The sequence below is a fragment of the Haematobia irritans genome, chromosome 5 (genome assembly GCF_050003625.1).
Source record: "Haematobia irritans isolate KBUSLIRL chromosome 5, ASM5000362v1, whole genome shotgun sequence".
Classification (NCBI taxonomy): Eukaryota; Metazoa; Arthropoda; class Insecta; order Diptera; family Muscidae; genus Haematobia; species Haematobia irritans.
This window is the reverse complement of record NC_134401.1, coordinates 78,366,156-78,393,719: the sequence shown is the minus strand read 5'-3', so window position 1 is coordinate 78,393,719 and position 27,564 is coordinate 78,366,156. Positions and strand designations below refer to the sequence as shown.

The 27,564-nt window shown below is 33.0% G+C and overlaps 1 protein-coding gene across 9 annotated transcripts in view; it reads right to left on the bottom strand.

Moving 5' to 3' along the window:
- Positions 1 to 27,564, bottom strand: part of ZnT41F (Zinc transporter 41F) — an 89,454-nt gene that overhangs the window by 46,355 nt on the left and 15,535 nt on the right. For 3 of the 9 annotated variants that reach the window (XM_075310240.1, XM_075310244.1, XM_075310241.1), the window contains exons 2-3: positions 25,567 to 26,140; positions 5,617 to 5,739 (exon numbers count right to left, since the gene is read on the bottom strand). In XM_075310240.1, the coding sequence (XP_075166355.1) occupies positions 5,617 to 5,739; positions 25,567 to 25,986 (543 nt within the window). In that variant the 5' untranslated portion in view covers positions 25,987 to 26,140. Of the gene's footprint in view, positions 1 to 5,616; positions 5,740 to 25,566; positions 26,215 to 27,564 lie in introns of those variants that run through there. The other 6 variants (XM_075310242.1, XM_075310239.1, XM_075310237.1 and 3 more) reach the window with 5 other exon arrangements.

The following is a 27,564-nucleotide window of genomic DNA, read 5'->3' as shown; positions in this document are numbered from 1 at the left end:
CATTTTATTTTCATTAAAAATTTTTTTTTCAACCAGTGTATGCCTAAGGTTAAATGTAATATGTTTGAACAATATAAACAATAATTTGTTTTGACCAGTCCTGAAAATATATATGCTTGAAGTAGAATGTGTTTGAGAGTATATTTTACAGAAGTGATGTTTTTGAAGGTGGTGTATGGCTCGGAATCAATACCAGAACCGTAAGGGTAAAGATAAAATCTTTTGGACAGGGCATGCTTTCTTTCAGTGCATAAAGCTTCCGAAGCTAAATCTTGGGGATCGATTAATATGGGGACTATATATAATTATAGACACACTTTGGCTGTGTTATTAGAGGGCATAACAGACACCACGTACCAAATGTCAATCGGAGCGGATGAAATTTACTCTTCCAATTTCATCGACAAAAGTCAGCTCTCTACCAACCTTATAAAATTGGGATAAGTCGAAAACGACATACTAATCACATTCAAATAGTCGACTTTTTGATTCTCTACACGCAAAAAAAAATCTTTTCTCCCAAACGAAATTTTAGACAAACAAAGTTCGTTTCTCATTTGCTTTTCGCTGTAAGGAAGGATAAATATCCATATAAGTTATATTTATATAGCATAGCTTGCGGCGCCCACGAACCGAATAAACAAAGTTTATTTAACAGAAACAAATGTTTAGTTTGGCACCGTGGAGCAGTGGTTGCTACGTCCGACTTGCATGCCAAGGATCGTGGGTTCGATCCCTGCTTCGAGCAAAGTTTTTTTTTGTTTTTTTTTTTTTTTTTTTTACATATATTCCAGATATGTTCGGAAGATTCCGAAAAAATTTTCAACATTACATTGTAGTATATTAAATTTTGAACTGTAAAATGTGTCTTATTAAAGACCTAAAGTCAGAAAAGAACAGTGTTTGATATAAACGAAATGGACTGTGTTGTTGTTTCAAAAATAACCTTTTTTATTGAAAAAATAAAAATTTTGTAACAAACGAATTTTTTTGATGATAAAAGTTTAAAATTTTCGAAGCAATTCAAAAAACTCTACCAAAAGAAAAACGTTTTCGGTACACGTTTTCCAAACGTTTTTTTTCTTTGCGTGTACCCTTATGTGGGTGATTCAACTAACCGAATTATTGCTGAGATGTACACTGAAAAAAAGCATGCCCGGTTCCAAAGATTTTGTCTTTACTTTAAAAATTTTGGTATTGATTCCGAGCCAAAGAAGCGGAGAATACAAGTAAGGATACTTTTAAGACACAATTCTCTTTAAAATTTGGGTTTTGTGTACTTGTTCCTAGGAAGCAAATTTTAATTTTTCGCTTTTTCAGCTTTTTTTCTTCATACGCTATCAAAGTCCTTTAAAAATGAGTTAACGACAACTTTATTTTCCAAATTAGGACTCGACTTCCAGTAGAAATTATGATATGTTTCAAGTAAAAAACTTCTTTAAAATAAAGTGTTGAAAAACATGTCCTATATTTGAACGATTTTGTGCTTTGTAGTCAAGATGCAAAAAGACAACAAATTTAAAGACAATTTCATTAACTTTAAAGAGTTTTTCTGAATTATTAAAGTCAAGTTGACCTTACCCCAAAAAATTTTTCTTTCATGTTATGATACTCATTTTTAAGGCAAATCACTTAATTATAAGGACAATACGACTTCATTGAAAAGTTTATCGACTTTTGGACAAGGAAATAAACTTTATATTAAAGAAATGCGTCTTCAATGCTAAGCAAAATTTGCATTCGTATTTTAAGAACATGAAATCTTTGGTCCACGACAATACTTTTTTCAGTGTATGTCAGCCGATATGAGACAAGGAGACATGGATCCTCCTTTTAACTTAACGTAAACTGTTGAATATCTGGAAATTCTTACTTCGCACAAAGAAACAAGGTTTAGTTTTAATGGAATATTTGCAACTAGAGGTGGGCTCGTGAGTAATAGTTTACTCACGCTCTCTCACGCAGACTTACACTCAAGAACTGTCATGACTCACGAACAATCGCTCCATTTAACCGAATTATTGCTGACATGTATGTCAGCCGATATGAGACAAGGAGACATGGATCCTCCTTTTAACCTAACATAAGCTGTTGAATATCTGGAAATTCTCACTTCGCACAAAGAAAAATGTTTTAGTTTTAATGGAATATTTGCAACTAGAGGTAGGCACGTGAGTAATAGTTTACTCACGCTCTCTCAAACAGACTTGCAGGAACTCTCATGACTCACGAATAATCGCTCTATTTAAGAAGATAAAATATTTAGGAACTCACCATTAAGTCATATGAACTTTACTTTTGAGAGCGCGCAAGTTCGTCGACGAAAATAAAGGGGTTTTCATAAGATAAATTGACAATTCTCGTATTGTATGAGTGATTTACCTGGGGGACGTGATTGATTAAATTCTGGATCGTTATTAAACTCGTAATATCATATGTTATACAAAAAAAATCCGAAAATTTTTACAATTAAAATTTTAATTGAGTTTTAAAAAATATTCCATTAAAAATTTAATTCACAAAAAAATTTCAACAAATTTTTAATTGAAACAAAAATTAATTAAAAAAATTAATAGTATTAATTAATTTTTTAATTGGATCAATTAACTTTTTAATTGACTTTGGCGATTGATACTATTTCAGACATTTCTATTAAAAATTGAATGGATCAATTAATTTCGTGATTGAAGACAAAAATTTTTTTGTGTGTACATGCAATGAAAATTTCATTAAAAGTGAGCCAACGAAAATATTTTATTGATATAATGAAACATTTTTATTAAGACAATATTCGTTAATAGTACGATGTTTCATTGATGAAAAGGAACTTCATTACAATAACAAACATTTCGATATATTCATATATATAGATGAATTTGTTTCATTGGCTTAATTACTAGACCCAGAGAAATGGTTGGCTGTAACAGTAACCTATTTTTAGTTACAAGAACAATGTTTTAATTATTTCTCCCTTTATATATCCAATACAACTGTAAAAAAGTTGACAAAATCAAATAGGAATTCTCATAACTATTCAATTGGTTACAATAACCAATGCCGATCAATTTAGTTTTATGTGGTTGAGCTAACCACCAGCATAGTGAGACCCACAGCATGTGAATCAACAAAATGTTAGTATAACCAAAAGTTGAGTATACTAAAAGAATTTTACGAGTAGTTCAAACATGGGACGAACGTAAGGTAGTTGTTGCAACAAGTAAATAGTAATATCAACATTGACAATTTAGATGATATGACGCTACAAGATTTGCAAAACGGGGAATAACGTCACTAAATTTACTTTTTAATAGTCCGCAATAAATTAAATAATAATGTTCGCATTACCAAGTCTAGACTAGAATTTGGCTTAAGGTAAGTATCGTATCGACTTAGTAAAAACATAATATTATAAAAGTTTCCATACAAATTTCAGACTTCATACACCAACAAACACAAATACTTTTTACGGCAAGCGGGCTTTTTTATTGTATTAAGCATATAGGACGGCTGTTCTAAGTCGATCTGTATTTATATCTAGCGGCTTAGGAAGGAAATTTCTGGCAAGTATATATTGAATTAGGTTCTGCAGTTTGACCACATAATAATAATCTGCCATTGCTGTACAAAAGTATCCCTATAAAAATAGACCAACCTTATTTCATCCCTTTATAAATTGATCTCACATATAGATCATCGTAGTTTATTATGATTGTAAATCTTGTAAAAAATGTATAAAATCTCAATATAATCTGCCCTTTCATTTAATATTGGAATTTGGTTAGGGTATTAATAAAGAACATCGAGGACGGTTGCAACAACAATCCAAACAATTAATATGAGATTGCGACAACCAATGCAAAGTTGATCCAACATACTACCATGCAGTTGCAATTGCCAAATGTTAGTTGTGCTGACAGATATCCTTGATAGTTGAGGGAACCACCTGCTTTCGGTTGGCAAATAATTCGGTTGAGGCAACGAATTTGTTTTCTGGGTGTATGACACATTTCGTTAATACCATATAAAAACGTTTTTCTACCAGGTAAGTGTCACTAAAATTGTAAGCGAATCCAACTCGTAAGCATTATTAAGTTTGTGAGCGGGACTATTTTCGTCAGCGTATTTTTCCAAAATTCGTGACTCACGCACGACATTTTGGCTGGGTAATCAAGCTCACGTTTTCATTAGCATGACTCACCTCTCACTCGTGACAATTTCGTGTCACGTGGACACCTCTATTTGCAGCTAATGCTTTTAGTCTAGTTAATTTGTTTCGTTAAAAAAATAAATAAAATAAAATAATTTTGTATTAACCACAACAAAATGATATTGAGTCCAAAGATATAATTTTAGTTGAACACATCCACCTTAATGCATTTGTATGTAGCAGCGTTAATTCCAGGAGAATGAGAGCGCTTCAATAATGTTACGTAGAAGTATGCTTTTATGCGTTCTATTCTCAGAACATGATCATGATATCTTGTAAGAATGGCATATCTCAATAAATTTCCACAACACAAATTTCAAATTTTTCTAAATATGTATGTAGTGGCTAACGACTTAACAATCCAACTTCTTCAAAATGCATTGTCCAAACTTTGTAATTCGGTTTTGAGTTAAGTTATTCTTGCTAAAAATATGAAGAATGTGCATACATGTATACATTACCTTTTTTTTCAACATTCCAGTGTTGCCAGGTTGGGGGTTTTCCCCCCAAATTTAGGGGTTTTTTACACGTTTAGGGGGATTTTTAGGGGTAACATTTATTTGGGGGGATTTTTGGGGGTAAAAAATTATTGTAGATCCTATAAAGTGGAGCAATTCTCAACAAAATTTAGAACAATTCTGGCATGAATTTTGAAAAAAAAATGAGGGAAGTCAACCCATGTTCTTAAATACAAGAAGTTTTAAACGCATCTGTTGAAGGGACATTTTTAATATTAATTAAAAACAAATTAAGAAGTGTAATTGTAACATTAAATTATTGGTCTCATAATTTCACGCCTATAATTTTGGCGAATAATGTAAATATTTACTGAACTTTAATTTTTGTTTATTTTTTATTTCTATTATTTATATTTTATAAGCCGTTGTTTTAATTAATTTGATTTGAAAGATTTATACATTGAATTATATTGTTTTGTCTGCCCTTTATAGTGATATACAGTTTATTATTATACCCATAGAAAAATTACTTTCCTCAGGAACGAAATTTTAGACAAATAAACCCGAATTTGTGGATAGTGGTATAATGACGTTATCTACTGATTTTTATTTACTTCAAAAGAAATTTTTTTCTTCAAAAAAAAAAAAATCTTTCAGTATATATTTGTGTTAAATTTAATTTGTAAAGTGTATCACTGCAGGATTCTTTAACGAAATTTGGGACACCTTTTTGGCTTATTAACATTCTTAATTTTTTTGGGGGTTTTTGAAAAAAGTCTAGACCAATTTAGGGGTTTTTTTCTTAAGATTTGGGGGGAAGAATCAAAAATCACCTGGCAACACTGCAACATGCATTAATTCATGAGTATGAATATGGGTATGTGTGAATATGTTTATGTGTATGTGTGAGTGTGTTTGGATCTTCTATAACAAAGAGCTTGGAGAACTTACCATAAATATGCAACACATACCGACGGCCCAGAGGATTTTTGATTTAGCGGTCTTTGTGGAATTGTTGTTGAGGTTGGATGCAAATCCTTTTTGTTGGCACAGGCAACCATATTCCAAATCATCCTGTTATGGAATAGAACACAATTAAAAAAACCGCAAGGAATTATTCCACATTTCAAATAAAAACATAATTATAGCAAAGCTTATATGCACACAAATACAAATACATGTGTATACATACGAAACCTATGTGTATACATTGACATATCCCTCTAGTCACGAGAGTAACTAAATGCCACCAACATCTAGTTCCGAAATTAGCTTTTGGAAATGCCTTATTGAGCTGGCTCCGTTTCATACAACAGGTAATGTAGAATCCAAAAAAGGTATCTAACATAAAGGGTGATTCTTTTGAGGTTAGGATTTTCATGCATTAGTATTTGACAGATCACGTGGGATTTCAGACATGGTGTCAAAGAGAAAGATGCTCAGTATGCTTTGACATTTCATCATGAATAGACTTACTAACGAGCAACGCTTGCAAATCATTGAATTTTATTACCAAAATCAGTGGCAGAAAATCCGCTTTTTTATCGACAAATTTTGTTCAGCGATGAGGCTCATTTCTGGTTGAATGGCTACGTAAATAAGCAAAATTGCCGCATTTGGAGTGAAGAGCAACCAGAAGCCGTTCAAGAACTGCCCATGCATCCCGAAAAATGCACTGTTTGGTGTGGTTTGTACGCTGGTGGAATCATTGGACCGTATTTTTTCAAAGATGCTGTTGGACGCAACGTTACGGTGAATGGCGATCGCTATCGTTCGATGCTAACAAACTTTTTGTTGCCAAAAATGGAAGAACTGAACTTGGTTGACATGTGGTTTCAACAAGATGGCGCTACATGCCACACAGCTCGCGATTCTATGGCCATTTTGAGGGAAAACTTCGGAGAACAATTCATCTCAAGAAATGGACCGGTAAGTTGGCCACCAAGATCATGCGATTTGACGCCTTTAGACTATTTTTTGTGGGGCTATGTCAAGTCTAAAGTCTACAGAAATAAGCCAGCAACTATTCCAGCTTTGGAAGACAACATTTCCGAAGAAATTCGGGCTATTCCGGCCGAAATGCTCGAAAAAGTTGCCCAAAATTGGACTTTCCGAATGGACCACCTAAGACGCAGCCGCGGTCAACATTTAAATGAAATTATCTTCAAAAAGTAAATGTCATGGACCAATCTAACGTTTCAAATAAAGAACCGATGAGATTTTGCAAATTTTATGCGTTTTTTTAAAAAAAAAAAGTTATCAAGCTCTTAACAAATCACCCTTTAGTTCGCAAAATCTGTTTTTGTGGCGTGCTACTATTAGAACTGGCCTCAAGTAGTGCTATAGGGAATGCTAGTATGACGAAAACAAGAAATCTATGTACAAATTTCACAATTTACTTCATGATTTTTTGCAAATAAAGAAACAAAACAAGTATATAGAGCACTAAGTTCGGCCGGGACGAATCTTAAATACCCACCACCATGAGCCAAATATTAGGGTTTCTTTTGAAATTTCAGGAGGGCTTGAGGACACTTCCCGAAGATAAATTTAAAGATTTCACCTATGAGGACTATATCAGATTCTGGATTTAAAAGAACCATTTTTGTTTGAGTTTTAGAGGAATCATTAACATCTCTTGTAAGTGTGCAAGAAAATTATAAAATAACGTCTTGATTTGAAATCTTAAATCTGTAGAAGTAAAATCTGGAAATTTTACATTGAGTTTCAAGCAATTTTCATGATCAGTGCGCCTTCTACACCCTCAAGAAGTGAAGAAGTGGAGGCATTACCAAATGGACCGATAAAAACTTAATCCGATACACGTTTTTGTGAGCCTAAAATACCAGAATATTTACAATTTCAGGCAAATCAGATAAAAACTACGGTTTCTAGAAACCCAAAGAGTTAAATCGGGAAATCGTTCTTATGGGGGCTATACTAAAATATGGACCGATACTCACCGTTTTCGGCACACCTCTTTATGGCCCGAAAATACCTCTAGATTTCCAATTTCAGGCAAATTGGATAAAAACTTTGGATTCTAGAAGCCCAAGAAGTAAAATCGGGAAATCGGTCTATATGGGGGCTATACCAAAATATGGACCGATACTCACCATTTTCGACACACCTATTTATGGGCCTAAAATACTTCTAGATTTCCAATTTCAAACAAATTGGATAAAAACTACGGTTTCTATAAGCCCAAGACCACAAATCGGGAGGTCGTTTTATACCAAAACATGGACCGATACTCACAATTTTTGGCACGCGTATACCTCTAGATTTCCAATTTCAGGTAAATTGAATAAAAACTGCGGTTTCTATAAGCCCAAGAAGTAAACTCGGGGGATCGGTCTATATGGGGGCTATACCAAAATATGGACCAATACTCACAATTTTTGGCACACGTATTTTTGGTCCTACAATACCTCTAGATTTCCAATTTCAGGTAAATTGAATAAAAACTGCGGTTTCTATAAGCCCAAGAAGTAAACTCGGGGGATCGGTCTATATGGGGGCTATACCAAAACATGGACCGATACTCACCATTTTTGGCACACCTCTTTATGGTCATAAAATACCTCTAGATTTCAAATTTCAGGCAAATTGGATAAAAACTTCGATTTCTATAAGCCCAAGACCCCAAATCGGGAGGTCGGTTTATATGGGGACTATATCAAAACCTGGACCGATATAGCCCATCTTCGAACTTGACCTGCCTGCAGACAATAGACGAGTTTGTGCAAAATTTCAGTACGATTGCTTCATTATTGAAGACTGTAGCGTGATTACAACAGACAGACAGACAGACAGACAGACAGACAGACAGACAGACAGACAGACAGACAGACAGACGGACATCGTTATATCGTCTTAGAATTTCTCCCTGATCAAGAATATATATACTTTATATAGTCGGAAATCGATATTTCGATGTGTTACAAACGGAATGACAAACTTATTATACCCCCGTCACCATTCTATGGTGGTGAGTATAAAAAACATTCTTACGTTGAAGGGATGGGTGTTTTCAAAGCCAGTCGAGTTCTATTTTGGTCAGTTCATTCCCACCAAATAAGAGTAAGTAATTAAAATAAAGGTAAACATATCAATAAATATCTAAAATCTGTGTACGAGTACAGGTAGTAAAGAAATATTAAAATATTATGTTAAAGTATCAAAACACAATTTCTTGGAAATATGATGCAGTAGATTAAATTGACATTTTTGTAAACATTTATCTTTAGTTAACGTTTTCAACACTGTTTGTATTTTTAGGAGAGCTGGAATTGATGATGGAATAACATATTTTGAAACATATATATTGGAACATATTTTAAGAAAAATGTTATATTTTGTTAAATAAAAACCATTGTATTGACAACTAAACGTGATTAGTAGGGCGTTCTTTATAACTACACACAAAAAAATTATCACCAAAATTTTTTCAATTAAACACTTAATTGAATTTGGAAACGGATTCAATTAATATGATAATTGATTCAATTAATTATTTAATAAAATCCTAATAAAAACCAATTAAAAATGATTGATATTTGTTACGTTTCCAATTAAAATATTAATTTATTCAATCAATTTGTTAATCAATTCGGAAATAATTTTCAATTACAAACGTGATTGAAAATTTTTCCGTTTCCAATTACACATGTGATTGATCGAGCCAATTGTGCTCCGACTCCAGCATTTTTCATCAACTCGACTCCGACTCCGGGTAATATAACTAAATCTCATTTTAATACGACTAATATGTAGTTCTATTGTGGGGGTACCGTAAGTGGATCGATATAGAGTATCGTATTTATTTATGTGTGCAAAAAAAAGGTCTTAATTTAACATTAGATGCCAATTGAACTCCATATTTCAAATTTAGGGCAACGTAAATTTATGGGACGTAACACAATTTTAACAAAAAATAAAAATGCAAGGAAAGTCTAAAGTCGGGCGGGCCGATTATGATATACTCTGCACAACTTTGTATTTAGATCTACATTTTGATAAAATCTCAAATCAGACTTCTACAAAATCTCGGGCAATATTTGGGAAATATTTATAATTGTTTAGACAATTTCGCAAAAATGCATTTATGATTCATTCATTGAAAAACTTGAAAATTTGAGTCATTTCAACAAGTTTTCGACTTAGCAGTGAGTATCAGTGAGCATACAATTTTGGAAAAATTTTTGTCTAGTAAATATAGAAATAAAATTTTGCAAAATTTTCTACAGAAACTAAATTTTGACTAAATTTTCTATAGAAATAAAATTTTGGCAAAATTTTCTATAGAAATAAAATAAAAAATATTTCTATAGTAATAAAATACATGAATACATTTTTTATTACAGTGAGTATCAGTGAGCAAATTTGCTATAGAAATAAATGCTATAGAAAAAAAGAAAATTTGCTATAGAAATAAAATGACAATTTTTTCTTATAGAAATAAAATTTTGAAAAAATTATCAATAAATATACAATTTAAGAAAAATTTTTGTGTAGTAAATAAAATTTTGACTAAATTTTCTATAGAAATAAAATTTTGACTAAATTTTCTATAGAAATAAAATTTTGACAAAATTTTCTATAGAAATAAAATTTTGACCAAATTTTCTATAGAAATAAAATTTTGACCAAATTTTCTAATAAAAAAATCTATTACTATAAAATTTTGGCAAAATTTTCTATAGAAATAAAATTTTGACTTAAATTTTTATAGAAATAAAATTATCAATAGAAAAAAAATTTTGAAAAAATTTTTGTGTAACAAACAAAATATTCTATAGAAACAAAATTTTGACTCACTTTTCTATATAGAATTAAAATTTTGACTAAATTTTCTATAGAAAAAAATATTTCTATAGTAATAAAATTTTGAATAAATTTTTATAGAAATAAAATTTTGACAAAATTTGGTATAGAACTAAAATTTTGATAAAACTTTCTATAAAAAGCAAAAAATTTTCTGTCAATATTCCACATATGTATATGGCTTTAAAATAAAATTAAAAAAAATAATTTCGATTGTTCGAAATATTTCAAATAAATTGATATGGGCATTAAAATGGATCGATCCAGCCCATCTGCTGGTCTAACATTCTAGGAAACATAAAAAGATAGCGGTAATTGGAAGTTGATTTTCATTTACAATCATGCTGTACATTGATCGAATGAATAACGCAATGGAAACTAATTTGCGTAAAAACTTGCTTAGCTACAAAAATGTGAAATGTTTTAAAAAAATTGGTTTAGCCGGAGTCGGAGTCGAGCAAAATTTTTACGACTACGACTCCAGCAAAATCTTCAGACTCCGACTCCAAGACTCCGACTCCGGCTCCACAGCCCTGTGTGCAACAATTTACCGTACATCACTCACATATTTAACACAGCAATCATGAGTAGCACCTTCCCAACAGTATGGAAATTTGCAAAGATTGTGCCAATACCTAAACCTAACACCACATCTGAATTTCGACCAATAGCCATTCTACCATTCCTTTCGAAAGTATTTGAAAAGTTAATACATCAACAAATATGTAATTATTTGAATATTAACAATTTAATGACAGCGGAACAGTCTGGATTCAGACAAAATCATAGTTGTGTGACAGCACTCGTTAAAGTTACTGACGATATAAGAATGGAAATGGATAAAGGTTTTGCCACGATTTTGGTATTGTTAGATCATTCGAAGGCGTTTGATTGTGTGGACTATGACATCCTTTGTAGTAAACTTTTCTCTCAATACAACTTTTCAAATACAGCCGTATCATTGCTATCTAGTTACCTCCGTAATCGTTCTCAAGTAGTTGCTATTGGTGACTTGTTTAGATAAAGTTCAGCGTATGGCGAGCTTATGTATCTCAGGCGCATTTAGTAAGACAGGAACAGACTCCCTTAATGTCATGCTACATCTATTGCCTTTAGACATTTTGGCCACACAGTCAGCTGCAACAACGGCTGTGCGGTTGCGCGAGCTATCGCTGTGGTCGGAAAAAATGTACGGTCATAGTTCGGTCCTCAAAATAATGCCAGATGTGCCTAACGTAGTGGATTATACCCTGGCAAAACCACTTTTCGACAAAAAGTTTGAAACTCTAATTCCCAACAGTGAGGCGTGGTGTACACAGACCCCGGGGAATAAAAGGTATATAGATTTCTATACTGATGGCTCCAAATTGAATGGACAAGTGGGGTTCGGAGTATATTCTAAAGATCTGGAAATTCGAATAGCGAAAAGATTACCTAATCACTGTAGTGTTTTTCAGGCTGAAATATTAGCAATAAGAGAGGTGGCGAATTTGCTGAGAAGTAATGTTCCAACAAATATTGGCATTAACATATACTCAGACAGTCAACCTGCAATAAAATCCTTGGACTCTGTGTTCCTCAACTCGAAAACGGCCATCGACTGCCGCAAATCTCTCAATGAGATGGCTGAGCAGTACAATATTCACCTAATATGGGTGCCTGGCCATAGGAACATACCGGGGAACTGCGAAGCGGATGAGTTGGCAAGGCTAGGGACTACCTTACATATTCCAGGGGAACTGGAATTTGTTGGTATGCCCCTAGCTACCTGCAAGCTCATGCTGCGTGAGAAGGCTGTTAGGATGGCAAATGTTCGATGGGAGAATTGCAAGGGTTGTAACGACACCAAGCAAATATGGCCCCATTTCAACTTAAACCGCACACTAGATATGCTAATGTTCTCGAGACGTCAGATATCACTCCTGATATCTGCTATAACGGGTCGCTGCCTGATAGGCGATTTTGCAAAAACTATTGGCGCGAAGTATAATGACTATTGTATGAGCTGTCATGATGCGGAGGAAAAAGAATCAATTAAACACCTCTTGTGTGAGTGTCCTGCATTTTGTGTAAAGCGCAAGCAACTTTTAGGAGCATATAGCTTCAGATTACTGGCGGATCTGGAAAACGTTAACTTAAGCAGTCTGCTAATGTTTTTGGAACAATCTGGTTGGTTCAACAAAGAAAAATAATCAAGAAGGTTCAGCGGTTAAAACTAGAAGTGCCCATATGTAATAGGTACTTTTAGTTAATGTGGTATCACAATGGACTGAATAGTCTAAGTGAGCCTGAATCTTAATCGGGCTGCCACTTTAACCTAACCTAACCTAACCTATTGGTGAATCTTTATCGAATCCCCTTCCACTATCTAGGGGAGTACCGCAAGGCTCAATACTTGGACCTCTCTTGTTCTCCATTTATGTGAATGACCTCCCTAATCAGCTATTAAATTCCAAAATCCATTTGTATGCAGACGATGTACAAATATATTTAAGTTGTAAACATGACTCCTTGGCGGATGGGGTGTCTCGTATTAATGAAGACTTGGAAAGAGTTTGCATCTGGGCTGCCAGTAATTCATTGACTCTCAACCAGGATAAATCGAAATGTATGATAATTACAAACAAACGTCGCAACATTACAAATTATAACCCAGTATTACTAAGGGGACAAGCAATTGAAGTAGTCAACCGTTCCAAAAACCTGGGTATAATCTTCAACAATAACCTCTCTTGGAGTGATCATATATCATCTGCTGCTGGAAAAGTATTTGGAATGCTGCGTACACTATACCATTCTCAATCATTTACGCCTATACACATTCGGATTTTGCTTGCCAAATCATACTTGTTACCTATCCTTCTGTACGGCTGTGAGTTGTTCAGCAAATGTGATGCTAAAAGTAAACAGCGCTTGGAATCCGTATACAAAGCTATAATTCGCTACGTATTTGGCTTAAAAAGATACGACAGCTGTTCTTCTTTCATTAACTCCTTATATGGCTTCCCGTTATTGGACTTGTTAAAGGTACGAACCCTTCTTTTCCTTCACAAGATAATATACTTGAAACAACCTGAATACTTATATGACAAGATACGTTTCGGGCGGTCTAACAGAGGTGTACTGCTTATACCAGATCGACATCGACTTCAAGTGAGCGAGAGACAATTTATGCTACATTCTGTCTTTCTTTGGAACTCGTTACCAACAAACCTTCAATCCCTTGGCAACGCAAACAAATTTAAGAAATCACTTTTCAATCATTTTAAGAATTTGCAATAATTTTCTTTTCTTAACTTTGTTCTATTTCAATACTTTTAACTTTTTTATATTTTGTTATATTCTATATTTTATTTTAGTAAAGTAATTTTGTTATATGAAATCTTATTTTTATATGTTCATTAACCTACTTAAAATATTTCTATGCTAATACCAATTTTATATGTATTTAGTTTAATTGCTTTCGTTTTCTTACATTTTTTCTATAATATTTTAATATGTAATTATGATAAGAATTAACTTCATACCTTGCAATGATAGACACATACTTTAATTGAAAAAATTGTTAAAATTTTGTTGTATGTGTAATTCCCTAAATAAAATAAATAAATAAATAAATAAATAAACAACAAATGGCCACGTGGTAAAGGTTTGAAAAAAATATATGACAGAACGCATTTGAAATTAACTGTGTTTGTGTTTTGTGGTATAGTATAGTCGTAGTAAAAAGTAGTAAAAGAGAGAAATATTGAAAATCCTCTCAGATTTCTATATTTGTTACATGTACAGGAACGAAAATATAGTAAAAATTGTAAAAAATGTCAAATAAAAAACAAAAGAAGCATTGTGATTTGAATAAATATTTTCAAAACATGTAGGTAAATTAAATACTTTTATATCGAAACTTTTTTGTCAAGGCAAATTTTTTGCAGGAAACTTTGAAATCCTTATTACGATAGAAAGAAGCTATGGTTTTTACTTTGTTATAAAAATTACTCCTTTTGCAAAATTTTTAATCAAAGTAAAACTCTGGCTTCTGGGCTATAAAGTAGAGTAATAGCGCATATTATCAGTATCTTATAAGGTGGGGTTTTTCATTCCGTTTGTAACACATACAAATAACGAATTCTGACTATAGAAAGTATATATAGTCTTGATCAGGGAGAAATTATAAGACGATGTCTCTCTGTCTGGCTATCTGTTGTAATCAGGCTACTTCCTTCAATAATGAACCTATAGTGCTGAAATTTTACCAGACACGTTTTTCTTCTACATACAGGTCAATTTTGAAGATGGGACTACTTCGGCCTAAGTTTCGATTTTGCTTCCATATGAACCGACCCCCGTATTGGGGTCTTCATGACATTAAAACTTTTATCCGATTTGCATGAAATTCAAAACGTAGAGGTACTTTTGGTCCATTAAAGGGTGTGCCGAACTTGGTGTGAGTCGGACAATGTTTTGGTACTTTTTTCGAAACAAGTGGTATTGGTTCGGCATTGTTTTGAAATTCCAAATTGTGGAGTCCACACGTTAAATCTAAAGCACTAAGATGCACAAAATTTTCCTCCAGAATACGTAGAATTTTATAAGGAATGTAGTCCTTCTAGACTCAAAATACAGACCCCACTTTGTTCAAATTTTGCAAAAAATAAATTGTAAGGCCCTATCTCGCAAATATTAGATATATTCGCACACATACACAATCTTTTTATGGTAGTTTATAAGTTCTACCCAGCAAAGCAAAAATCATGAAAATCGGTGCATAATTGCGCGTTTGCCAAGTAACACTAAATTTCATACATCCGAGGTGTCCAACTTCCAACGTCTATAGACCAGCCCGTGAATCCAATAGGGACCTACAAACCTCTAAATATAGAGAAAAACATTTCAGCTTTGACACAAAGAAAAAATTATGATGATATCTTAATCCATTAAAAAGTTACAGAATTATTTCCAAAAAAAGCGATTTGGAACTACTTTAGTTTCGAAAATTTGAAAACAAATAATTATTTTTGTCATGACATATCTACAACCTTTACTCGAAAAAATTTGTCGAGTAACTTGTAGTAAAAAAAAATTTAAAAGAGACATGCATTTTGACATTGTTCTCTTAAAATTGTTTACTACTTTTACTATTTTTTGGGGTTGAGGAACGGTCTCTAGTAAAAACTAGTAAAAGTAGTAACTAGTAGTACGTAAAGGAACACAACTTACGTTTATTAAAGGTAAGAAATTGTGAAATGTGAATACCGTTTTCCGTTGAAGCCTGTTTACATTAAACGGGCTAAAATAATATATTTTTTATTCATTTCTTTTAGTGACCAATTTTATATCGTGAAATTGACCAATCAATTCCATCAACTCCATACTTTTATCAAATATATAAGAATATGTTTGCAATCAAAAAGTGGGTACAGTATTGATCTTTTAAAATTATATATTTTTTCACTCCTAGTTTTCTTAAAACGAAGAGCAGTATGAGTTTGTTGGAAGATTCACCTTGAAGTTGCGAAGTAGCGTTGGCATTAAATTTCATTTTTGTTTTACCTGCCTGATATCTGATATATAAACTAATGAGCTCAATTATGTGATGGTAAAAAAAGTTCTTTCTTTTGGATTTTAAAATATGAAAAATATCCAAAAATAATAAAAATATGTATTTACCATTTATATTTTTGCAGAATTTGCAAAGTATCATCAACATAATACCAAATATTACATTGCTTTCCCATTATTTTTGTCTTTGATTGGTTCAAATTTTAATAGACGATTTCAATGTGTGGAAATTTTTGAAAGGAATTGTTACTAAAATTAAATTACCGAGCTCCTTAATACACCTTTTTATGCTAAAAGACTACAACTGCAAAAGAAGATTATAAATCTGGAACTAAGAATTGAACTTGATATTCTATGCAGGTAATGTTTAACAAAATCAAGTTTTAATTGAACAAAATTAAATTCGAATTATTCAGTTTACTTTCAGAAAAACTAATTTAGCTTACAGACTGTTGATTTATTGGAAATCTAGGCGCATCTACATATTAGAAGGAACATGCTGACATGGTTATTATTATAAGGAAGATAATGATTTATATAGTTTATTTTTTCACCCTATAGTTGTTATTGATAGTAATTGTATGTGTAAGTTATGTTAGAACAGAACACAAATGACAAGAACCAAATTTATTTGATGAATGAATCAAAGTTGATTTTTGTCGCGAAATTAATCAAAATTTTAATTGATTCAATTAAAACTGTGATTGAATTTTATGTTAAAAATCAATCACGTTTTTAATTGATTCAATCACACAATTAATTGATTCCGTGACAAAATAAAATTTTTAATTGAAAAATTGCATAGCCTTTGTTGTAGGAAGTTTTGAATTGTTCAATTAGCGGACCAATAAATTCAAAATTAAGAAACGTCAGTTGAGAGAAGTAATGTTCTTACATATGTTGGCATAAATATATACTCAGACAGTAAACCTACGATGAAATCCTAGAATTCTGTGTTCCTAAACTCGAAAACGGCCATAGATTGTCGCAAATCTCTTCGTCGCAACGACACCAATCTAATATGGCCTCATTTAAGCTTAAACTGCACACTTGATATGCTAGTGTTCTCAATATGTCAGATGTCACTCCTGATATAACCTATACGCTGGGCGAGTTTGCATAAACTATTGGCTTGAAGTATAATGACTACTGCATTATGTGTGAGACGTAAATGAATTTTAGAGACTTAAGCAGTCTGCTAATGTTTTCGGAACAATCAGGTTCTACAGATGAAAATAATCGGGTGGGTGCAGCGATATAAACTAAAAGTGCCTATATGTTATAGGTATTTTTAGTTAATGTGATAATACAGCAATCCCTCGATTTACACGCCTCGGTTTACGTTGTTTCGATTAACGTCGTCAAATTTCGGAATCAATAACGACGTAAATCGAGGTATTACTGTACAATGAACTGGATCTTCTAAGTAAGACTGGAATAAAGCGGGCTACCACTTAAAACCAACCTATCCTATTTACAATTTCTGATTCAATACAATATGAGTATTTAGTGGGATATAACTTCTCGTGAGAACTCCTTTTCATTCTCTGTTGGATCCTTACGAGAAATTAGTGAAAATTGCCACTGGCGGACCGATCACAGGATTGCTACCGTTCATCCAGTATGTCGCAATTTTAATATATTGAATTCTATATTCTCTTGATATTAAAATCTTATGGCATCTAAGCATTTATGAAATACGATATACTATAAATACTATAAACTATTGTACAACATATTCCAAAGTTTATCCTTTCTGGTGCTTAAAATGAAACAGATTGCTTGGAGTTTGTTCCAGACTGGTCCATGAGGACTTGTCTATTGGATGGTCTCACTATATTATCCCAGGACGTGTCCTTTGGAATGAGTCTAAACGTTGTCCTAAAGTGTAAATTTACCCCACCAATCATCTCTTGTTGTGGACTACTAGATTAATATGCAAAAGAAACCCCATTAGTAGGTCACCTCTCGCATTAATGTCTTAGCGGACTACTCATATTTATGTACTTCATCGCATGGTTTTACAACAAAATAGAACTTATTTTTCAGTGTGCACATTTCGAAATCCATTGAAAATTTTTATAACTTGATTTTGAATCTCTTTCGAAGTTTTCAATTTAATTTATAGTAAATATGTTTATATATGTTATAAGTCCTACATCATCAAAAAAATCGCTTCTGTAACATACACCCCAAACTCATTTTGCTTCAAGCATATATATTTTCAGGATTTGTTCAAACAAAATATTGTTTGTATTGTTCAAACATATTATGTTTCACCTTAGTCATACAACGGCAGAAAAGAATTTTAATTAAAATTTCTTTGTGTATGTACATATTTTTAAGGCGCCAAATGGTTACTTCCATTCTTTTACTTGCAGAGTACTCTCTAGGTCTCTCTCTCTCTCTCTCTAAACACATATATGTTTATAGGCTATTTGTAAATTAATATATGTTTGCATCCTAGCATATTACATTTAAACATATTGTGTTAAAAAAATTTAGTTCCAAACATATAATTTTTACACCCAAACATATGAAAAATAGTCTTTTTCGTCCGTGTATAACAGGTAGTGCGTGTCTCACTTTTTCGTGTATGCACTTTCCTTTGTGTATAATATAAAACAATTGATTTGCTAATTGAATCATTTGTTTAGGACAAATGCCCGTATACAAAGGCAAATTAATGAATCATCAACATCAAATTCAATGCATTCTACAATGATGAGGATGTTAGAACGTGGCAATGGCTATGGACATATGTAAATGTATGCCATTGAACAATGAGTAATTATTGGAAAGAAATAAATCAACATGGCATATCTCATTGAAAATTAAGGGGCACAAGTAGCAACGTTTGTCCCACATATCCTTTAAAAACAGTAAATTTTGATTTACTGAAACTTTGTGGATAAACTTGACTTAAGATATGATACATGCATTGTCATGAATATAACTACCCGATGTTTATCCTTCTTCTTTTTTTTTTTTGCGAATTCCACAATCCTTTTTGTTGTAAACCTGTTTAACTCAGCAGTTTCTATAAAATAGTCCTTACACGCAAAAAAATAATTTTTCCTCCCAAACGAAATATTAGACAAACAAAGTTCGTTTCTCATTTGCTTTTCGCTGTAAGGAAGTGTATTTGGAAGAAAAGTATATACTTTTTTGATAAACGTTTATTCTTTTCCAGGATGTAAAAACAATTTCATAAAGACTAACTCAAAAAAAAAACATTGTTTTCTTGCTAATTGCATTTTCCCTCACATCTTTCTCACATCCACGAGGTTTTTTAGTTCTTAACACCTTTTTCTGTAATACCAACGATGTAGAAGAAATTATACGATTTTATAAATTTTTAATTTTTTTTACCTTTCGCCTGGACGGAGAATCGAACCGCGGACCATGCACTTTGAAGGCCAATACACTGACCACTGAGCTATGTACCTGTTATGGTCATCAATATATAAATATCCATATAAGTTATATTTATATAGCATAGCTTGCGGCGCCCACGAACCGAATAAACAAAGTTTATTTAACAGCAACAAACATTTAGTTTGGCACCGTGGAGCAGTGGTTGCTACGTCCGACTTGCATGCCAAGGGTCGTGGGTTCGATCCCTGCTTCGACCAAAGTTTTTTTGTTTTGTTTTTTTTTACATATATTCCAGATATGTTCGGAAGATTCCGAAAAAATGTTCAACATTACATTGTACTATATTAAATTTTGAACTGTAAAATGTGTCTTATTTAAGACCTAAAGTCAGAAAAGAACAGTGTTTGATATAAACGAAATTGACTGTGTTGTTCTTTCAAAAATAACATTTTTTATTGAAAAAATACAAATTTTGTAACAAACGATTTTTTTTGGTGATAAAAGTTTAAAATTTTCGAAGCAATTCAAAAAACTCTAACAAAAGAAAAACGTTTACGGTACCCGTTTTCCAAACGGTTTCTTTCTTTGCGTGTACCGCTAAAAGTTTGGTAAGGCGCAAAAATAGATTGCGTAAAAATTCCGTTAAAACAAATCATCCACAATCGATTAGTTGGTTAACGATATAGCGCACCTAACCTTGGGACATTATAACACTAGCAGTTCAAAATAAACATCTAATGGACTTGCACCAGGAAAATTTTACAAGCACCTTGGGAGAAACTGCAGTTTGCATTCACATAGCTCCTATGCTGGCATTGTCCAACACAAAACTGAGGTAAACACGATCGGTGTACCCTTTCAGATGATTGTGATTGATGATCAACTGTCGATGGCTCTCTTTGTCCGGTTTGAACAATTTTTGTGGTTACTTCAAAAAGTTTGGCTGGTTCTTTCTCGGAGGATTACTTTCCTCTTATGTGGCCTGTCTTAGGACCTACCACTTGGCCATTATCAATTCCGTAATAATAGAAATAGCGTATCGATGACAGTCAAATGAACCAAATAAAATTTGTAAAAAAAGATATATGGTTGAATGATAAATAAATAAAGGGTGATATACAGATGGGTGTTTTATATAAGTTGGAATCGATGTACGAGTATATTAATTATTGTTACGAATTACGAATATTTCTAGATTTAAGTTTATTTAATTAATTTCCGTTCATTTAAAATTTCAAACTGTAGCGATAAAATTACTTGATCACTTCTTAGAATCATCTATTAATTTTCTAGTACCTTCCTAAACTTCTTTAATGTTATTTTTGTTTGCTTATTCTCATATAGTAATGTTTATTTCTCACTTTCTCATATACACAAAAAATATCAACAAAATATTTCCAATTAAAAAGTTGATTGAAGTTGGATTTTTTTCAATTAATTATTTAATTGATAGAATTAGCTTTTTAGTGAATATAAAACAATTTTTAATTAAGTCGATTAAATCAAAAATTATGGAATATTTTTTTAATTTTTACCTACGAATTTATTTCAAAACAAGTCGAGACAGTTAAATGAAATAAGTGGAAACATTTGGATAAAAGTTCTTCCAAATATATTATATGTTCACATAAAACAAACTTCATAATGTTTCTACAATATACAGAAAATCTATAGATGGCAATTGAGAGAGATAATGAAAGACATCAACACAACACAGTGGGGTTAAAAGTCCAACATGAAAGCATATTTAAAACGTAAATGTTCGTGATTGCTTGTTGGCATTTATATTTGGTTAATAAATAAATAAATAAAGTATAAACATATTTTTTTTATTTGTAATCCAACACAAGTATGGTTATTGCATTTTACTGCAAGTAAAAAATGGAAGTAACCAAACCAAAAAATATATAGCCTATGGTGAAACATAATATGTTTAAATAATACAAACAATATCCTGAAAATAAGTATGCTTGAAGCAGAATATGTTTGAGGGCATATGTTACAGAAGGGTTTTTTAGGGTGTATTACTAAGGATAATTCTACAACTGATTTTTGGTTTCTGTCAGTTTACTTTCCCTTTACAACCTATATATAGCTCCCATACATATCTTTCGTCCGATTTACACTCTATATTTTTTTTTCTAACAATGTGTTCCAACTTAGTCACTAGCCTACTCAAATTTTAAGTCTATAGATTTTATAAAAGTCAAAACAATTTTGTCCAGATCTAGTCAGATTTTAATATATGTATATGGGAACAAAAACTTACACATTTGACGAATTTGATATGGTATCGAAAATGTGGATCTTTAAAGTGGTGCTGGGTATAATATAGTCGGTCCCGCCCGACTTTAGACTTTACTTACTTCTTTTATTCTGTAATATAGTGGTACATTAATATAGGAAAATCTTAACTAATATATAGAATACATTCTTCCTAATTTCAACGAAAATCACATCATTCAAAAAATAAAAATATCTTTGGCGCTATACGAAGTTCAACTTTCTTAAATATTAGCTCATTTTAACTAAAGGGTGATTCTTTTGAGGTTAGGATTTTCATGCATTAGTATTTGACAGATCACGTGGGATTTCAGACATGGTGTCAAAGAGAAAGATGCTCAGTATACTTTGACATTTCATCATGAATAGACTTACTAACGAGCAACGCTTGCAAATCATTGAATTTTATTACCAAAATCAGTGTTCGGTTCGAAATGTGTTTCGCGCTTTACGTCCGATTTATGGTCTACATAATCGACTGGTTGAATGGCTACGTAAATAAGCAAAATTGCCGCATTTGGAGTGAAGAGCAACCAGAAGCCGTTCAAGAACTGCCCATGCATCCCGAAAAATGCACTGTTTGGTGTGGTTTGTACGCTGGTGGAATCATTGGACCGTATTTTTTCAAAGATGCTGTTGGACGCAACGTTACGGTGAATGGCGATCGCTATCGTTCGATGCTAACAAACTTTTTGTTGCCAAAAATGGAAGAACTGAACTTGGTTGACATGTGGTTTCAACAAGATGGCGCTACATGCCACACAGCTCGCGATTCTATGGCCATTTTGAGGGAAAACTTCGGAGAACAATTCATCTCAAGAAATGGACCGGTAAGTTGGCCACCAAGATCATGCGATTTGACGCCTTTAGACTATTTTTTGTGGGGCTACGTCAAGTCTAAAGTCTACATAAATAAGCCAGCAACTATTCCAGCTTTGGAAGACAACATTTCCGAAGAAATTCGGGCTATTCCGTCCGAAATGCTCGAAAAAGTTGCCCAAAATTGGACTTTCCGAATGGACCACCTAAGACGCAGCCGCGGTCAACATTTAAATGAAATTATCTTCAAAAAGTAAATGTCATGGACCAATCTAACGTTTCAAATAAAGAACCGATGAGATTTTGCAAATTTTATGCGTTTTTTTTTTTAAAAGTTATCAAGCTCTTAACAAATCACCCTTTATAACAGGTGATACGGTCAAAATTTGGTCAATATAAACTTGACGTATTCCTTTCAATTTTGCATTTAAAAAACCTGAACACCCCTCATTTTGAAGGCGTGTGTGTGTAGAATGTTGCTCCTATTTTGATTTTGGAATTCACTCTTCAGTTGTCAAAATGCCGTCCAAGCAAGAAGAGCAGGGTATCAAAATTTTGCTCTCGCATCGCGAAAATCCGAGCTACTCGCACGCAAAGCTGGCAAAATCGCTAAAAGTTGCCAAATCAACCGTTACAAGTGTAATTAAAGTGTTTGGGGAACATTTGTCGACAGCAAGGAAGTCTGGATCGGGGGGAAATCGAAAACCGGAAGCCGCTGAGACGACAAAGAGAGTTGCCGGTAGTTTCAAGCGAAACCCTAACCTCTCTCTCCGAGATGCCGCAAATAAGCTGGGTGTATCGTCTACAACCGTGTATCGAGCCAAAAAACGAGCCGGACTATCGACTTACAAGAAGGTAGTGACTCCAAATCGCGATGATAAACAAAATACGACGGCCAAAGCGCGATCCCGGAGGCTGTACACGACGATGCTGACGAAGTTTGACTGCGTGGTAATGGACGACGAAACCTACGCCAAAGCCGACAAGCAGCTTCCGGGACAGGAGTTTTATACGGCAAAAGGAAGGGGAAAGGTAGAAAATATTTTCAAGCACATAAAACTGTCAAAGTTCGCAAAGAAATATCTGGTTTGACAAGCATTTTCATAGCTTCCGGGACTGTCAACCAAGAAATTTACGTGAAAGAGTGTTTGAATAAACGTCTGCTGCCTTTCCTGAAGAAACACGGTTGTTCCGTACTGGTTTTCTGCGGCGAAGAAGGTGGACAAGGTGGCTGTACAAAATCTGATGGCAGGTGTCAAGCGTGAGGCCCGGCAATTCGGATTTGGAAAAGCGAAAGCCTAACTGAATATTTTTCCTGAATTTTATACACAGAGAATACAGATTGGTTGTGATAACCGAATTTATTGCCAACCTCCTTTTGGCAGTTGCAGCTACTATCAGTTGGCAGTTGTGTCACCCGAATGATTCGGTCGACACAACTAATACCACATATGGTGTTGGTTGGGTCTGCCGACGATATTAGTTGTGACTACCTTCATCATTCGGTTGTGTTGCCCAACCTAAATAATACTCATGACCGAATTAAAAATATATTTAAAAATCAATTACTTAACAGTTAAATATTATATTTTATTTTATTTACATATAGGTATAGTGGTACAAATAAATCTTAATACGCTATGTGTAGTAGATAAATGTTTTTCTCTAGAATCTCTATTTATTGCATGAAAATGTATGCACACCCAGAGTATAAATATGATCACTTCTTAGACCAAACATTTTTTTTTACGGTGAACATGTATCATTGTTGCTCAACCCTGTTATTTTCTCGGTCATTATGTATCTGATTTCGACAGCTGGCGAGGAAGCAACGTTTTTGCGGCGCAAATGTTCAATTTTCCTCGTTCAAAAATTAAATTTTGTTCTAGGAGAGTCATTTTTCTTCCCTGCATGCAAAAAGGCCGTTTCAGCGAGTTCGTTCATTTAATCGTAAAAAACTCAATTTGCATATTAGTAGATCCAAATCACTCATTGGATGAAATAACCAGAACGTACCCGCAATCTCCAGCAACTTCAAGAGATTTGATGTAAAGCAATGTGGAGGCTAATTTTCTATTTATTTGGTCAATGCATAATAATAATCCCATCTTTGTATATGACTTCTCAAACGTATAGGAATATATTTAACCAATCTTTGAAATTTGTTGTCCAATATTCCTGTTAATCACTCTGCATCCAGAGCAAATGTCGGTTCTTCATTAGTATATCTTGCGGTCCAGTTTTAAAGACAAATATAATTAAGCGGGCTTGAGCTTTTCATATTTATAGTGGTTTAGAATTGAAATTTGAACAACAATGACATTTGAACAATAATTCAATTTACATTCGGCTGTGTATATCGAATCTAAGTTGTGATTATTAACTGTTAGTTACTAATCTGATTTCAAGTAGGTCGTATTGACTGATATTCTGAAAAATTTTTTTTTAAATAGAGACTTGGTTACTACAACTATTTATCATGCATCACAAATGAAAATCCATTCCAATTATCACCAAGTGGTAGAAATGACGAAAAAATGTTTGGAAAAAATGAATGTAAATTGACCCAACTATCATTGAGCTCTAAATGTGGAATTTTCTTTATAACGATCAATTTCCAACCAATCTATTCTCTGTGTGTACTAATTGAACTTGAAAAAGAAATTTAATTTGATTTTTTAAATAAAAGATTTCACCGATTTACACGCGTTTTCCCTTGACCAAATTTTGACCGTATCACCCTTTAGATATGGAAATAAAAGCTGTGTAAACCAGCAATTACGCCTATATTGACATTTTAAATAGATAATAATTGCTGTCATCGCACATTGTTTAGCTTTTTTAAGCGACCAAATTCTATGCGTGTACAACTGATTTTCTCCGGCAACATTAATGTGTAGACATAAATGATATTTCCCAAAAGGGAAATTACTTGGACTAATACTTGATGTGTTTTGCCTAATTCATTTATAAATTTGTATATGTATGTGCGCATGGATGTATGACTCTGTGTGTGTGTGTGTTATCGCTACTTGCCTGGTTGTTTTTATAGCTGCGAGTGATGCCGCCATTACTGCTGCCATGTTGCAGCAGTGGGATTTCCATGGTACTATCATCGAAATCATTTGCTATTATTAATAAATTGCTGTTGCTGCTGCCACTGTCGCCGCTAACTTCGATGCGCCTGAGGGTTTCGTCATTCATGACGCTTCCATTGCCGGCACTTGGTCTGCTCTGGTTGTACGAGTTCTTTGCACTACGTGTGAGCATAGAGTTTTTATTATTGTTGTTGGTGGTGTCGTTGTACTGGAAGAGATCTTCCACCTGATAGGCATTGTTGTCGTCATCATTGTGATGATGATCATCGCTGCAATCTCTAGAGAATATCGCAAAGTTTTCATCGTCGGTTAGCGTTGCTGTGGAATCGTTATTCGTTAATTTTTGATACTTGGACATTGTGGCGTGTTGTTCATTTGTGTTGTTGTTGGTGATGTTCTCAATAGGTGTTTTGGTTTGTTTATTTATTTATGAATTTATTAGCGTGTATATAATTGACTTAAACGTATACACGATGGAGGTGGCGACTACTCAAACTAACACCGCGCTTGCTCTTTAATTAGACTTTGAGTTGCTTTAAATACTGAATAAACTCAATTTTCATGAAGCTCCGTTAGTGCTATTCAACTTTGAAACCGTTAAAACTATAGATATATCTATCATTCTGTTTATATACTCATACTGACGTTAGAATGTTAACCTTAGCCGAATATTTTTCAGTTAAAATTCACCGGAGGGAAAATACTTGCAATTTACTGACAGTTAAAGCCTAACGGGGCTATATGAAAATGAACACAATGCTGTTTTTGGAAAGAATAAATAGAAAACTGTATAATATAATGCAAATGCTATGCATCTTTTTCAGAATAATTCATAAGGAAATGTGAGTAACTCGTATTAATTAGGCTGTAAGCTTGTAACACTGAAATTCACAAACGCACAGTGATACCAAATCGCTTGTTTGGAAATAATTCACCAACTTTAGAATGTTGTGTATTAGGGGGACGATGTTGCCAAACATATTATATTGTTTGGGTCAGAGTGTTCACAAACATATTACATATTCACATAAAAGAAATTCCATAAGGTTTCGGCAACATTCAAAAATATACGTGCTTCCTGCAAAATATGTTTGGAACATACACTGAAAAAAAAGCATGCCCGGTTCCAAAGATTTTGTCTTTACTTTAAAAATTTTGGTATTGATTCCGAGCCAAAGAAGCGGAGAATACAAGCAAGGATACTTTTAAGACAAAATTCTCTTTTAAATTTGGATTTTGTGTACTTGCTTCTACACTGAAAAAACAGTGAACCCACCAGGAAGAAAACTTTCGGTTAATTTTCGAAAATTTTGAATATTTGTAGAAAATTTTAACTAAACAGTATTACACACACTGGCATCACGCCGATGCCATTAAAATAAGTAAATATTTTTCGACAAATTCAAGAAAATTTATTAGACATAATTAAGTTTTTTTACTTGTTAAAGAAAAAATTTTAGTTTCAAGGAAAACATTGGAGTTCAAAATTGCAAGAATGTCTTTAGTGACATATGAAGTTCATGATGAACGCATTTGTAGTAAAATTTGGAAATTTAAAGAAATACTGAACTATTTTGTGAAAGACGCGAATTTAGTTAATCTTTATGCTTCATTTGTGTATATTTTTTCCTCAGTTTTAGTTAATTTAACTAATGTACGCAAAAAAATATTAGAGTAAAGGAAACTTTCTCCAAACATAATAATTCCATGAACTAAAATAAAGTTAAATTGGCTTTAGTGAAATATAGAGTTCACTTTTTTTGAGTGTAGGAAGCAAATTTTAATTTTCCGCTTTTTCAGCTTTTTTCTTCATATGCCAACAAAGTCCTTTAAAAACGACTTAACGACAACTTTATTTTCCAAATTAAGACTCGACTTTCAGTAGAAATTATGGTATGCTTTAAGTAAAAAACGTCTTTAAAATAAAGTGTTGAAA